This window comes from Salmo salar, chromosome ssa01 (assembly GCF_905237065.1).
Source record: "Salmo salar chromosome ssa01, Ssal_v3.1, whole genome shotgun sequence".
Classification (NCBI taxonomy): domain Eukaryota; kingdom Metazoa; phylum Chordata; class Actinopteri; order Salmoniformes; family Salmonidae; genus Salmo; species Salmo salar.
In genome coordinates this window covers 1,687,210-1,702,190 of record NC_059442.1, presented here as the reverse complement: position 1 = coordinate 1,702,190, position 14,981 = coordinate 1,687,210, and the positions used below count along the sequence as shown (strand labels likewise).

At 50.3% G+C, this 14,981-nt stretch overlaps 1 protein-coding gene across 1 annotated transcript in view; it reads right to left on the bottom strand.

Moving 5' to 3' along the window:
- gfra4a (GDNF family receptor alpha 4a) overlaps positions 1-14,981 on the bottom strand; it is a 126,284-nt gene that overhangs the window by 10,894 nt on the left and 100,409 nt on the right. The window contains exon 7 of the mRNA XM_045694477.1: positions 4,619-4,753. Coding sequence (XP_045550433.1) covers positions 4,619-4,753 — 135 coding nt within the window. The remainder of the gene's footprint in view (positions 1-4,618; positions 4,754-14,981) is intronic.

Sequence of the window (14,981 nt, the reverse complement as noted above, 5' to 3'; positions counted from 1 at the left end):
AGCACAGAATAATTTTTTTTAATGAAATGTATGCATTCACTACTGTAAGTCGCTCTGGATAAGAGCGTCTGCTAAATGACAAAAAAAATGTAAAATATAAATGTTTTCCAGAGGACCTTAATAGCTTCCTAAACTTCTTCAGAGCTGAAGGAGACATTCAACCTAGTTCTGTGCTCGTCTTATAATTGTGGCTAAAGGGATCTTAGTCAGATATTTAGTGAGTTTGTCAGTTGCTCCCGTATACAGAAAAATATGAAGAGATTTATAGAAGTCACCAATGTATTATTGATTAGCAGTGGAGCCAGATGTCGTCCTTATAGACTCCGTCCTGTTAGACTCCGTCCTTATAGACTCCGTCCTTATAGACTCCGTCCTCATAGACATCGTCCTCATAGACTCCGTCCTCACAGACTCCGTCCTCACAGACTCCGTCCTCACAGATGTTGTCCTTATAGACTCCGTCCTCATAGACTCCGTCCTCATAGACTCCGTCCTCATAGATGTCGTCCTCATAGACTCCGTCCTTATAGACTCCGTCCTTATAGATGTTGTCTTTATAGACTCCATCCTTAAACGGTAAATAACAAATCGTATCTGATGGTTCATATAGATCTAAACAAAGTCGATGAGCCGTCGGTTTTTAACTGCCGTGTCACAGACCGGGTGTGAATAGGGAATAATAACTATAGCTGCTTTTACTGGCTTGCGTTCCGTTTCGTCTGTTAGGTTAACGTTGAGTGAATATAATCCTGGTAGAACGTGAGCGCAGACTGTCCCCATGTGGCTCAGTTGGTAGAGCATGGTGTTTGTAACACCAGGGTTATGGGTTCGATTCCCACAGGGGACCAGTACTGTAAGTCGCTTTGGATAAGAGCGTCTGCTAAATAATGTAAATGTAGTCAAATGTGTGGCTCCCTGGAAGGTAATCCTCAGTGTAGCTGGGTGAATCAGGCCAACCTAACTCCTGCCTTGTGAAGGTTGGCATTCATGCCTTTTATACGCAGTACTGCATCTTACCAGGTCTCCAGAGTAGTCCGGGAATATATGGATCTGTGAACCATTTGTAGTTCAGCTGTCCTCTTTCTTGGGAGCCCTGAATAATTATATTTTTGGTCTGGAAGTAATGCAGGTAGACCAGCTCTAGGTGGGTTGTGCTAGTAATGCAGGTAGACCAGCTCTAGGTGGGGTGGGATAGTAATGCAGGTAGACCAGCTATAGGTGGGTTGTGCTAGTAATGCAGGTAGACCAGCTCTAGGTGGGTTATGCTAGTAATGCAGGTAGACCGGCTCTAGGAGGGTTTTGCTAGTAATGCAGGTAGACCAGCTCTAGGTGGGTTATGCTAGTAATGCAGGTAGACCAGCTCTAGGTGGGTTATGCTAGTAATGCAGGTAGACCAGCTCTAGGTGGGTTGTGCTAGTAATGCAGGTAGACCAGCTCGAGGAGGGTTGTGCTAGTAATGCAGGTAGACCAGCTCTAGGAGGGTTATGCTAGTAATTGCAGGTAGACAAGCTCTAGGTGGGTTGTGCTAGTAATGCAGGTAGACCAGCTCTAGGTGGGTTTTGCTAGTAATGCAGGTAGACCAGCTCTAGGAGGGTTGTGCTAGTAATGCAGGTAGACCAGCTCTAGGTGGGTTATGCTAGTAATGCAGGTAGACCAGCTCTAGGTGGGTTGTGCTAGTAATGCAGGTAGACCAGCTCTAGGTGGGTTATGCTAGTAATGCAGGTAGACCAGCTCTAGGTGGGTTATGCTAGTAATGCAGGTAGACCAGCTCTAGGTGGGGTGGGATAGTAATGCAGGTAGACCAGCTCTAGGAGGGTTATGCTAGTAATGCAGGTAGACCAGCTCTAGGTGGGTTGTGCTAGTAATGCAGGTAGACCAGCTCTACGTGGGTTATGCTAGTAATGCAGGTAGACCAGCTCTAGGTGGGTTATGCTAGTAATGCAGGTAGACCAGCTCTAGGTGGGGTGGGATAGTAATGCAGGTAGACCAGCTCTAGGAGGGTTATGCTAGTAATGCAGATAGACCAGCTCTAGGTGGGTTATGCTAGTAATGCAGGTAGACCAGCTCTAGGTGGGGTGGGATAGTAATGCAGGTAGACCAGCTCTAGGAGGGTTATGCTAGTAATGCAGGTAGACCAGCTCTAGGAGGGTTATGCTAGTAATGCAGGTAGACCAGCTCTAGGTGGGTTATGCTAGTAATGCAGGTAGACCAGCTCTAGGTGGGTTGTGCTAGTAATGCAGGTAGACCAGCTCTACGTGGGTTATGCTAGTAATGCAGGTAGACCAGCTCTAGGTGGGTTATGCTAGTAATGCAGGTAGACCAGCTCTAGGAGGGTTATGCTAGTAATGCAGATAGACCAGCTCTAGGTGGGTTATGCTCTGTCAATTATGGGGGGGGGGGGGTCTGTCAAAGGTCTGAAGGAAGAGGACATGAATTCTGTCGGATTGTCTCCAGGAGGAAGACTGACCATGCTCTGTTACCTGTTCATCTAGACCAGCCTTACGATTCACCGTTCTCTGTTCTCAGCGTGTTGTATTTGGTCTCCAGCTCAGTTAGCCATTCGTCCATCTTCGCCGTTTCCAAGTTCTTGATTGTTTGTGCTTTGGGTGGAGAGTTTCTTGCAATGTCGTCACTGTTGACTGGAGTTCTGTCATAATTTCAGCACCGGTGAATTTTCTGGGTATCAGACATATCAAAAACACCAGCCATTTGTAGATGTGCAAAGTGTGTACTCATGTGGAAAATGAAAAAGTTTAAGGCCAAAAAATATTGACCCTTAGCGGAAAAGGAACAAGTCTTTATGTAGCCATGTTGAAATCAAGTCCAGCCCAGTGCTCTACTGTTGACCAGAGGACTATGGGCCCAGTGCTCTACTGTTGACCAGAGGACTATGGGCCCAGTGCTCTACTGTTGACCAGAGGACTATGGGCCCAGTTCTCTACTGTTGACCAGAGGCCTATGGGCCCAGTGCTCTACTGTAGACCAGAGGACTATTGACCAGAGGACTATGGGCCCAGTGCTCTACTGTTGACCAGAGGCCTATGGGCCCAGTGCTCTACTGTTGACCAGAGGACTATGGGCCCAGTGCCATACTGTTGACCAGAGGACTATGGGCCCAGTGCTCTACTGTTGACCAGAGGACTATGGGCCCAGTGCCATACTGTTGACCAGAGGACTATGGGCCCAGTGCTCTACTGTTGACCAGAGGCCTATGGGCCCAGTGCTCTACTGTTGACCAGAGGCCTATGGGCCCAGTGCTCTACTGTTGACCAGAGGACTATGGGCCCAGTGCCATACTGTTGACCAGAGGACTATGGGCCCAGTGCCATACTGTTGACCAGAGGACTATGGGCCCAGTGCTCTACTGTTGACCAGAGGACTATGGGCCCAGTGCTCTAATGTTGACCAGAGGACTATGGGCCCAGTGCTCTACTGTTGACCAGAGGACTATGGGCCCAGTTCTCTACTGTTGACCAGAGGCCTATGGGCCCAGTGCTCTACTGTAGACCAGAGGACTATTGACCAGAGGACTATGGGCCCAGTGCTCTACTGTAGACCAGAGGCCTATGGGCCCAGTGCTCTACTGTTGACCAGAGGCCTATGGGCCCAGTGCTCTACTGTTGACCAGAGGCCTATGGGCCCAGTGCCATACTGTTGACCAGAGGACTATGGGCCCAGTGCTCTACTGTTGACCAGAGGACTATGGGCCCAGTGCTCTACTGTTGACCACAGGACTATGGGCCCAGTTCTCTGGATGCTCCTTTTATTAGGGTCATAGTGTGATGCAGAGCACTGGTCCATGAACCGAACACCACCATCATAACGTCTACTGTGTAATTTACACAGGATCAGCCATTTAGAGAGGATGGGGGAAGGGGGGGGTCAGAGAGAGAGAGACAGTCTCTTCAACATGTACATCAACGAACAGTCTGCAGCACCCGGCTTGATCTGGTGCTTCTGTCCCCAACCAAGGAGGGCCTACAGCAGCACCTAGATCTTCTGGACAGATTCTGTCAGACCTGGGCCCTGACAGTAAATCAAAAATAATGGTGTTCCAAAAAAAGGTCCAATCGCCAAGGACCCCCTAATACAAATTCCATCTAGACACCGTTGCCCTAGAGCACACAAACAAAAACCGGCACAGGTAACTTTCACAAAGCTGTGAACGAAATCCTACAACCACCTAAAAGGAAGCGATTCCCAAACCTTCTGCCAAATGTATGACCACAGATTACACACGTACACAAAGAATTAGAAAATAAACCCAGTGAGTGAGTGAGTGAGTGAGTGAGAGTGAGAGAGAGAGAGAGAGAGAGAGAGAGAGAGAGAGAGAGAGAGAGAGAGAGAGAGAGAGAGAGAGAGAGAGAGAGAGAGAGAGAGAGAGAGAGAGAGAGAGAGAGAGAGAGAGAGTGAGTGAGAGAGAGAGATGACACCAGTTTATTGTACAGTATGACGAGGGGCTGAAACACTTGTTCATAGTGTTAGTGGTGTTATGGCAGGCAGTGTTGATTTTGTGTTGTGGTAATTTGACAGTGTTACTACAGCTATAGTGTGTTGTTGTTGATGGACAGTGTTTCTACGGTTACTGTAGTGCACGTTGACTGGCGCTGTCACTCACTCAGGCAGATGTTGTCATGGAAATATTCCAGGAAGTCATCGCACTGCTCCCTGTGGTTCCCGGAGGCAGAGCACGAACACCACGGACCCACATTAGACGTCGAGTTATCCAGGTAGTTAGGCGTTATCGTACTGCCTGGAGAGAGAGAAGGAGGGAGGGAGGGAGGGAGAGAGAGAGAGAGAGAGAGGGAGGGAGGGAGGGAGGGAGAGGGAGGGAGAGAGAGAGAGAGAGAGAGGGGAGGGAGAGAGAGAGAGAGGGAGAGAGAGAGAGAAGGGGAGGGAGAGAGAGAGGGAGGGAGAGAGAGAGAGAGGGAGGGAGAGAGAGAGAGAGGGGAGAGAGAGAGAGAGAGGGGAGGGAGGGAGAGAGAGAGAGAGAGAGAGGGAGGGAGGGAGAGAGAGAGAGAGAGGGAGGGAGGGAGGGAGGGTGGGGGGAGAGATGTGAGATGAGACATCTATGCAACAATTCAAATAGAAAATGAATGTTTTTACACAGTCAGATGGGCAATCTAACGGTACAAGACCTTGTTGGTTGAAGCAGACTGCTCTGACACAAATATTCACCTTTACTATTAATATATATATATATGTTCTGTTTCAAAATAACAATTCCCAGAGTATATTGTTTTCCACAGACTACGAATGGGGAATATTTCATGATAGAAGATGAAAGCCTTGTTGAGTTTTGAGACTAAAGCTTTAGTTGGAGAAGACGGGTGAGCAGTGTCTGTGTGCAGAAACACTCTAACCCACAGTGTCTGTGTGCAGAAACACTCTAACCCACAGTGTCTGTGTGCTGAAACACTCTAAACCACAGTGTCTGTGTGCAGAAACACTCTAACCCCACAGTGTCTGTGTGCAGAAACACTCTAACCCCACAGTGTCTGTGTGCTGAAACACTCTAACCCACAGTGTCTGTGTGCTGAAACACTCTAACCCCACAGTGTCTGTGTGCTGAAACACTCTAACCCACAGTGTCTGTGTGCTGAAACACTCTAACCCCCCAGTGTCTGTGTGCTGAAACACTCTAACCCACAGTGTCTGTGTGCTGAAACACTCTAACCCACAGTGTCTGTGTGCAGAAACACTCTAACCCACAGTGTCTGTGTGCAGAAACACTCTAACCCCACAGTGTCTGTGTGCTGAAACACTCTAACCCACAGTGTCTGTGTGCTGAAACACTCTAACCCCACAGTGTCTGTGTGCTGAAACACTCTAACCCCCCAGTGTCTGTGTGCTGAAACACTCTAACCCCCCAGTGTCTGTGTGCAGAAACACTCTAACCCACAGTGTCTGTGTGCAGAAACACTCTAACCCACAGTGTCTGTGTGCAGAAACACTCTAACCCACAGTGTCTGTGTGCAGAAACACTCTAACCCCACAGTGTCTGTGTGCTGAAACACTCTAACCCCACAGTGTCTGTGTGCTGAAACACTCTAACCCCCCAGTGTCTGTGTGCTGAAACACTCTAACCCACAGTGTCTGTGTGCAGAAACACTCTAACCCACAGTGTCTGTGTGCAGAAACACTCTAACCCACAGTGTCTGTGTGCAGAAACACTCTAACCCCACAGTGTCTGTGTGCTGAAACACTCTAACCCACAGTGTCTGTGTGCTGAAACACTCTAACCCCACAGTGTCTGTGTGCTGAAACACTCTAACCCACAGTGTCTGTGTGCTGAAACACTCTAACCCCCCAGTGTCTGTGTGCAGAAACACTCTAACCCACAGTGTCTGTGTGCAGAAACACTCTAACCCACAGTGTCTGTGTGCAGAAACACTCTAACCCACAGTGTCTGTGTGCAGAAACACTCTAACCCCACAGTGTCTGTGTGCTGAAACACTCTAACCCACAGTGTCTGTGTGCTGAAACACTCTAACCCACAGTGTCTGTGTGCAGAAACACTCTAACCCACAGTGTCTGTGTGCTGAAACACTCTAACCCACAGTGTCTGTGTGCAGAAACACTCTAACCCCCCAGTGTCTGTGTGCAGAAACACTCTAACCCACAGTGTCTGTGTGCTGAAACACTCTAACCCACAGTGTCTGTGTGCTGAAACACTCTAACCCCACAGTGTCTGTGTGCTGAAACACTCTAACCCACAGTGTCTGTGTGCAGAAACACTCTAACCCACAGTGTCTGTGTGCAGAAACACTCTAACCCACAGTGTCTGTGTGCTGAAACACTCTAACCCACAGTGTTTGTTTGTAGGTTGACTGGTTTTCTGGGATGCGTCCCAAATAGCACCCTATCACCTATGTAGTGTACTATAGTGTACACCCGTGTAGTGTACTAGGGCCAATAGGGTGCCATTTGGGACGAAGCCCTGGGAGATGTTATTGTTGTGTTTTCTCTCTGTTGAATGGGGGATATCAGCTATCTAGATGCTTCTTTAAATTGACCTCCAATCCAATTCTCTCTGGGCCCCTAGGCACCTAACAGTAAGTATCGCTCAGTCTACTGTTAGTTCAGATGTATTTTCTGCCTGTGTCTCTTTCTCCATCTCGCTTTTAACAGTTGACGGCTGATGGATACACAGCATTTGGTTAAGCCAGGGTTCGAAGACAGGTAGATAAGGTAGTTAAGCCAGGGTTCTCCAACAGGTAGGTAGTTAAACCAGGGTTCTCCAACAGGTAGGTAGTTAAGCCAGGGTTCTCCAACAGGTAGGTAGTTAAGCCAGGGTTCACCAACAGGTAGATAGTTAGTTAAGCCAGGGTTCACCAACAGGTAGATAAGTTAGTTAAGGTAGTTAAGCCAGGGTTCGCCGACAGGTAGATAAATTAGTTAAGGTAGTTAAGCCAGGGTTCTCCAACAGGTAGGTAGTTAAGCCAGGGTTCTCCAACAGGTAGGTAGTTAAGCCAGGGTTCACCAACAGGTAGATAGATAGTTAAGCCAGGGTTCACCAACAGGTAGATAAATTAGTTAAGGTAGTTAAGCCAGGGTTCGCCGACAGGTAGATAAGTTAGTTAAGGTAGTTAAGCCAGGGTTCTCCAACAGGTAGGTAGTTAAGCCAGGGTTCTCCAACAGGTAGATAGGTAGTTAAGCCAGGGTTCTCCAACAGGTAGGTAGATAGTTAAGGTAGTTAAGCCAGGGTTCTCCAACAGGTAGGTAGTTAATCCAGGGTTCTCCAACAGGTAGGTAGTTAAGCCAGGGTTCTCCAACAGGTAGGTAGTTAAGCCAGGGTTCTCCAACAGGTAGGTAGTTAGTTAAGGTAGTTAAGCCAGGGTTCTCCAACAGGTAGGTAGTTAAGCCAGGGTTCTCCAACAAGTAGATAAGTTAGTTAAGGTAGTTAAAATAGTTAAGCCAGGGTTCTCCAACAGGTAGGTAGTTAAGCCAGGGTTCTCCAACAGGTAGATAGTTAAGCCAGGGTTCTCCAACAGGTAGGTAGTTAAGCCAGGGTTCTCCAACAGGTAGGTAGTTAAGCCAGGGTTCTCCAACAGGTAGGTAGTTAAGGTAGTTAAGCCAGGGTTCTCCAACAGGTAGATAGTGAGCCTATGAGTAGCTCTCCAATCAATTCTAAAGGTACATACATTTTTTTTCATGTTTTCCATCGCAAACTATCAAAAACATAAAGCTGCCAGCTACTATCCAATTAAAGACATTATCCCACCCCTGGTTAGTCTCTATTGGCTTAAAAAGCCAAACCTAACACAAAATCAGCCAATTAATTTCCAGCAATATTGCCAGTCTGTTTGTTTGGTGCGTGGGTCTGTCTACCACTCTGTCTATGTAGCCAGTTAGCGATGCTAATGGTAACCGTCTTGTGGGTAGATATTCACCAAAAACCTTCTCAATTAAATGTTAACTGCAAAGTAGGCTTACCTGACAGAACTACAGTATATAATAATTACTTGTGTCAACTGGGTGACGATTGTTTCCCAAACTCTGTCATGGTGCTGCTGCAGCAGCAGTAGGGTCTAAACAGCAGAAACATCGCTAGGTAGGGGTTGGGGAGTGGAGGGTAAATGGATACCTGGTAGGGGTTGGGGGAGTGGAGGGTAAATGGATACCTGGTAGGGGGAGTGGAGGGTAAATGGATACCCGGTAGGGGTTGGGGGAGTGGAGGGTAAATGGATACCTGGTAGGGGGAGTGGAGGGTAAATGGATACCCGGTTGGGGGAGTGAAGGGTAAATGGATACCCGGTAGGGGTTGGGGAGGGGAGGGTAAATGGATACCCGGTAGGGGTTGGGGGAGTGGAGGGTAAATGGATACCCGGTAGGGGTTGGGGGAGTGGCGGGTAAAACGGATACCTGGTAGGGGGAGTGGAGGGTAAATGGATACCTGGTAGGGGTTGGGGGAGTGGAGGGTAAATGGATACCCGGTAGGGGTTGGGGGAGTGGAGGGTAAATGGATACCTGGTAGGGGGAGTGGAGGGTAAATGGATACCTGGTAGGGGTAGGGGGAGTGGAGGGTAAATGGATACCCGGTAGGGGTTGGGGAGGGGAGGGTAAATGGATACCCGGTAGGGGTTGGGGGAGTGGAGGGTAAATGGATACCCGGTAGGGGTTGGGGGAGTGGAGGGTAAATGGATACCTGGTAGGGGTTGGGGGAGTAGAGGGTAAATGGATACCCGGTAGGGGGAGGGGAGGGTAAATGGATACCCAGTAGGGGTTGGGGGAGTGGAGGGTAAATGGATATCTGGTAGGGGGAGTGGAGGGTAAATGGATACCTGGTACGGGTTGGGGGAGTGGAGGGTAAATGGATACCTGGTAGGGGGAGTGGAGGGTAAATGGATACCCGGTAGGGGGAGGGGAGGGTAAATGGATACCCGGTAGGGGTTGGGGGAGTGGAGGGTAAATGGATAGCCGGTAGGGGTAGGGGGAGTGGAGGGTAAATGGATACCCGGTAGAGGTTGGGGAGGGGAGGGTAAATGGAGACCTGGTAGGGGTTGGGGGAGTGGAGGGTAAATGGATACCTGGTAGGGGTTGGGGGAGTGGAGGGTAAATGGATACCCGGTAGGGGGAGTGGAGGGTAAATGGATACCCGGTAGGGGTTGGGGGAGTGGAGGGTAAATGGATACCCGGTAGGGGTTGGGGGAGTGGAGGGTAAATGGATACCCGGTAGGGGTAGGGGGAGTGTAGGGTAAATGGATACACGGTAGGGATTGGGGGAGTGGAGGGTAAATGGATACCCGGTAGGGATTGAGGGAGTGGAGGGTAAATGGATACCCGGTAGGGGGAGTGGCGGGTAAATGGATACCCGGTAGGGGATGGGGAGGGTAAATGGAGACCTGGTAGGGATTGGGGGAGTGGAGGGTAAATGGATACCCGGTAGGGGGAGTGTAGTGTAAATGGATACCCGGTAGGGGTTGGGGGAGTGGAGGTTAAATGGATACCCGGTAGGGGATGGGGAGGGGAGGGTAAATGGAGACCTGGTAGGGATTGGGGGAGTGGAGGGTAAATGGATACGCGGTAGGGGTTGGGGGAGTGGAGGGTAAATGGATACCCGGTAGGGGTTGGGCAAGTGGAGGGTAAATTGATACCCGGTAGGGGTTGGGGTAGTGGAGGGTAAATGGATACCCGGTAGGGGGAGTGGAGGGTAAATGGACACCCGGTAGGGGGAGTGGAGGGTAAATGGATACCCGGTTGGGGGAGTGGAGGGTAAATGGATACCCGGTAGGGGGAGTGGAGGGTAAATGGATACCCGGTAGGGGGAGTGGAGGGTAAATGGATACCTGGTAGGGGTTGGGGAATGGAGGGTAAATGGATACCCAGTAGGGGTTGGGGGAGTAGAGGGTAAATGGATACCCTGGTTGGGGGAGTGGAGGGTAAATGGATACCCTGGTAGGGGGAGTGGAGGGTAAATGGATACCTGGTAGGGGTTGGGGGAGTGGAGGGTAAATGGATACCCGGTAGGCATTGGGGGAGTGGAGGGTAAATGGATACCTGGTAGGGGTAGGGGGAGTGGAGGGTAAATGGATACCCGGTAGAGGTTGGGGAGGGTAAATGGAGACCTGGTAGGGGTTGGGGGAGTGGAGGGTAAATGGATACCTGGTAGGGGTTGGGGGAGTGGAGGGTAAATGGATACCCGGTAGGGGGAGTGGAGGGTAAATGGATACCCGGTAGGGGTTGGGGGAGTGGAGGGTAAATGGATACCCGGTAGGGGTTGGGGGAGTGGAGGGTAAATGGATACCCGGTAGGGGTAGGGGGAGTGTAGGGTAAATGGATACCCGGTAGGGATTGGGGGAGTGGAGGGTAAATGGATACCCGGTAGGGATTGAGGGAGTGGAGGGTAAATGGATACCTGCTAGGGGGAGTGGAGGTTAAATGGAAACCCATTAGGGATTGGGGGAGTGGAGGGTAAATGGATATCCGGTGGGGAGTGGAGGGTAAATGGATACCCGGTAGGGGTTGGGGGAGTGGAGGGTAAATGGATACCCAGTAGGGGTTGGGGGAGTAGAGGGTAAATGGATACCCGGTAGGGGTTGGGCAAGTGGAGGGTAAATGGATACCCGGTAGGGGTTGGGCAAGTGGAGGGTAAATGGATACCTGGTAGGGGTTGGGGGAGTGGAGGGTAAATGGATACCCGGTATGGGTTGGGGGAGTGGAGGGTAAATGGATACCCGGTAGGGGGAGTGGAGGGTAAATGGATACCCGGTAGGGGGAGTGGAGGGTAAATGGATACCCGGTAGGGGGAGTGGAGGGTAAATGGATACCCGGTAGGGGGAGTGGAGGGTAAATGGATACCCGGTAGGGGGAGTGGAGGGTAAATGGATACCCGGTAGGGGTTGGGGGAGTGGAGGGTAAATGGATACCCGGTAGGGGGAGTGGAGGGTAAATGGATACCCGGTAGGGGTTAGGGGAGTGGAGGGTAAATGGATACCCGGTAGGGGGAGTGGAGGGTAAATGGATACCCGGTAGGGGTTAGGGGAGTGGAGGGTAAATGGATACCCGGTAGGGGTTGGGGGAGTGGAGGGTAAATGGATACCCGGTAGGGGTTAGGGGAGTGGAGGGTAAATGGATACCCGGTAGGGGTTGGGGGAGTGGAGGGTAAATGGATACCCGGTAGGGGGAGTGGAGGGTAAATGGATACCTTGTAGGGGTTAGGGGAGTGGAGGGTAAATGGATACCCGGTAGGGGGAGTGGAGGGTAAATGGATACCCGGTAGGGGTTGGGGGAGTAGAGGGTAAATGGATACCCGGTAGGGGTTGGGCAAGTGGAGGGTAAATGGATACCCGGTAGGGGTTGGGCAAGTGGAGGGTAAATGGATACCTGGTAGGGGTTGGGGAGTGGAGGGTAAATGGATACCCGGTATGGGTTGGGGGAGTGGAGGGTAAATGGATACCCGGTAGGGGGAGTGGAGGGTAAATGGATACCCGGTAGGGGGAGTGGAGGGTAAATGGATACCCGGTAGGGGTTGGGGGAGTGGAGGGTAAATGGATACCCGGTAGGGGGAGTGGAGGGTAAATGGATACCCGGTAGGGGTTGGGGGAGTGGAGGGTAAATGGATACCCGGTAGGGGGAGTGGAGGGTAAATGGATACCCGGTAGGGGTTAGGGGAGTGGAGGGTAAATGGATACCCGGTAGGGGTTGGGGGAGTGGAGGGTAAATGGATACCCGGTAGGGGTTAGGGGAGTGGAGGGTAAATGGATACCCGGTAGGGGTTGGGGAGTGGAGGGTAAATGGATACCCGGTAGGGGGAGTGGAGGGTAAATGGATACCTTGTAGGGGTTAGGGGAGTGGAGGGTAAATGGATACCCGGTAGGGGGAGTGGAGGGTAAATGGATACCCGGTAGGGGTTGGGGGAGTGGAGGGTAAATGGATACCCGGTAGGGGTTAGGGGAGTGGAGGGTAAATGGATACCCGGTAGGGGTTAGGGGAGTGGAGGGTAAATGGATACCCGGTAGGGGTTGGGGGAGTGGAGGGTAAATGGATACCCGGTAGGGGTTGGGGGAGTGGAGGGTAAATGGATACCCAGTAGGGGTAGGGGGAGTGGAGGGTAAATGGATACCCGGTAGGGGTAGGGGGAGTGGAGGGTAAATGGATACCCGGTAGGGGTTGGGGGAGTGGAGGGTAAATGGATACCCGGTAGGGGTTAGGGGAGTGGAGGGTAAATGGATACCCGGTAGGGGGAGTGGAGTGATTTTCTTATGTTTTTTTTATGGCGGTTTTGGAGCAGTGTCTTCTTCCTTGCTGAGCAGCCTTTCAGGTTATGCTGATATAGGACTCGTTTTACTGTGGATATAGATACTTTTGTACCTGTTTCCTCCAGCATCTTTACAAGGTCCTTTGCTTTTGTTCTGGGATTGATTTGCACTTTTTGCACCAAAGTATGTTCATCTTTAGGAGACAGAACGCTTCTCCTTCCTGACCGGTATGACATCTGCGTGGTCCCATGGTGTTTATACCTGCGTACTATTGTTTGTACAGATGAATGTGGTACCTTCAGGCGTTTGGAAATTGCTCCCAAGGATGAACCAGACTTGTGGAGGTCTACAGGTCTTGGCTGATTTCTTTTGATTTTCCCATGATGTCAAGCAAAGAGGCACTGAGTTTGAAGGTAGGCCTTGAAATACATCCACAGGTACACCTCCAATTGACTCAAATTATTTCAATTAGCCTATCAGAAGCGTCTACAGCCATGACCTCATTTTCTGGAATTTTCCAAGCTGTTTAAAGGCACAGTCAACTTAGTGTATGTAAACTTCTGACCCACTGGAATTGTGGTACAGTGAATTATAAGTTAAATAATCTGTCTGTAAACAATTGTTTGAAAAATTACTTGTAGAGCAGTGGCTTCTTCCTTCCTGAGCGGCCTTTCAGGTCATGTCATGCACAAAGTACATGTCCATAATAAACCCCAGGAAGAGTAGTTGCTGCCTTGGCAGGAACAAATGGGGATCCATAATAAACCCCAGGAAGAGTAGCTGCTGCCTTGGCTGGAACTAATGGGGATCCATAATAAACCCCAGGAAGAGTAGCTGCTGCCTTGGCAGGAACTAATGGGGATCCATAATAAACCCCAGGAAGAGTAGCTGCTGCCTTGGCAGGAACTAATGGGGATCCATAATAAACCCCAGGAAGATTCGCTGCTGCCTTGGCAGGAACTAATGGGGATCCATAATAAACCCCAGGAAGAGTAGCTGCTGCCTTGGCAGGAACTAATGAGGATCCATAATAAACCCCAGGAAGAGTAGCCGCTGCCTTGGCAGGAACTAATGGGGATCCATAATAAACCCCAGGAAGAGTAGCTGCTGCCTTGGCAGGAACTAATGGGGATCCATAATAAACCCCAGGAAGAGTAGCTGCTGCCTTGGCAGGAACTAATGGGGATCCATAATAAACCCCAGGAAGAGTAGCTGCTGCCATGACAGGAACTAATGGGGATCCATAATAAACCCCAGGAAGAGTAGCTGCTGCCTTGGCAGGAACTAATGGGGATCCATAATAAACCCCAGGAAGAGTAGCTGCTGCCTTGGCAGGAACTAATGGGGATCCATAATAAACCCCAGGAAGAGTAGCTGCTGCCTTGGCAGGAACTAATGAGGATCCATAATAAACCCCGGGAAGAGTAGCTGCTGCCTTGGCAGGAACTAATGGGGATCCATAATAAACCCCAGGAAGAGTAGCTGCTGCCTTGGCAGGAACTAATGGGGATCCATAATAAACCCCAGGAAGAGTAGCTGCTGCCTTGGCAGGAACTAATGGGGATCCATAATAAACCCCAGGAAGAGTAGCTGCTGCCTTGGCAGGAACTAATGGGGATCCATAATAAACCCCAGGAAGATTCGCTGCTGCCTTGGCAGGAACTAATGGGGATCCATAATAAACCCCAGGAAGAGTAGCTGCTGCCTTGGCAGGAACTAATGAGGATCCATAATAAACCCCAGGAAGAGTAGCCGCTGCCTTGGCAGGAACTAATGGGGATCCATAATAAACCCCAGGAAGAGTAGCTGCTGCCTTGGCAGGAACTAATGGGGATCCATAATAAACCCCAGGAAGAGTAGCTGCTGCCTTGGCAGGAACTAATGGGGATCCATAATAAACCCCAGGAATAGTAGCTGCTGCCTTGGCAGGAACTAATGGGGATCCATAATAAACCCCATGAAGAGTAGCTGCTGCCTTGGCAGGAACTAATGGGGATCCATAATAAACCCCAGGAAGAGTAGCTGCTGCCTTGGCAGGAACTAATGGGGATCCATAATAAACCCTGGGAAGAGTAGCTGCTGCCTTGGCAGGAACTAATGGGGATCCCTAATAAACCCCAGGAAGAGTAGCTGCTGTCTTGGCAGGAACTAATGAGGATCCATAATAAACCCTGGGAAGAGTAGCTGCTGCCTTGACAGGAACTAATGGGGATCCATAATAAACCCCAGGAAGAGTAGCTGCTGCCTTGGCAGGAACTAATGGGGATCCATAATAAACCC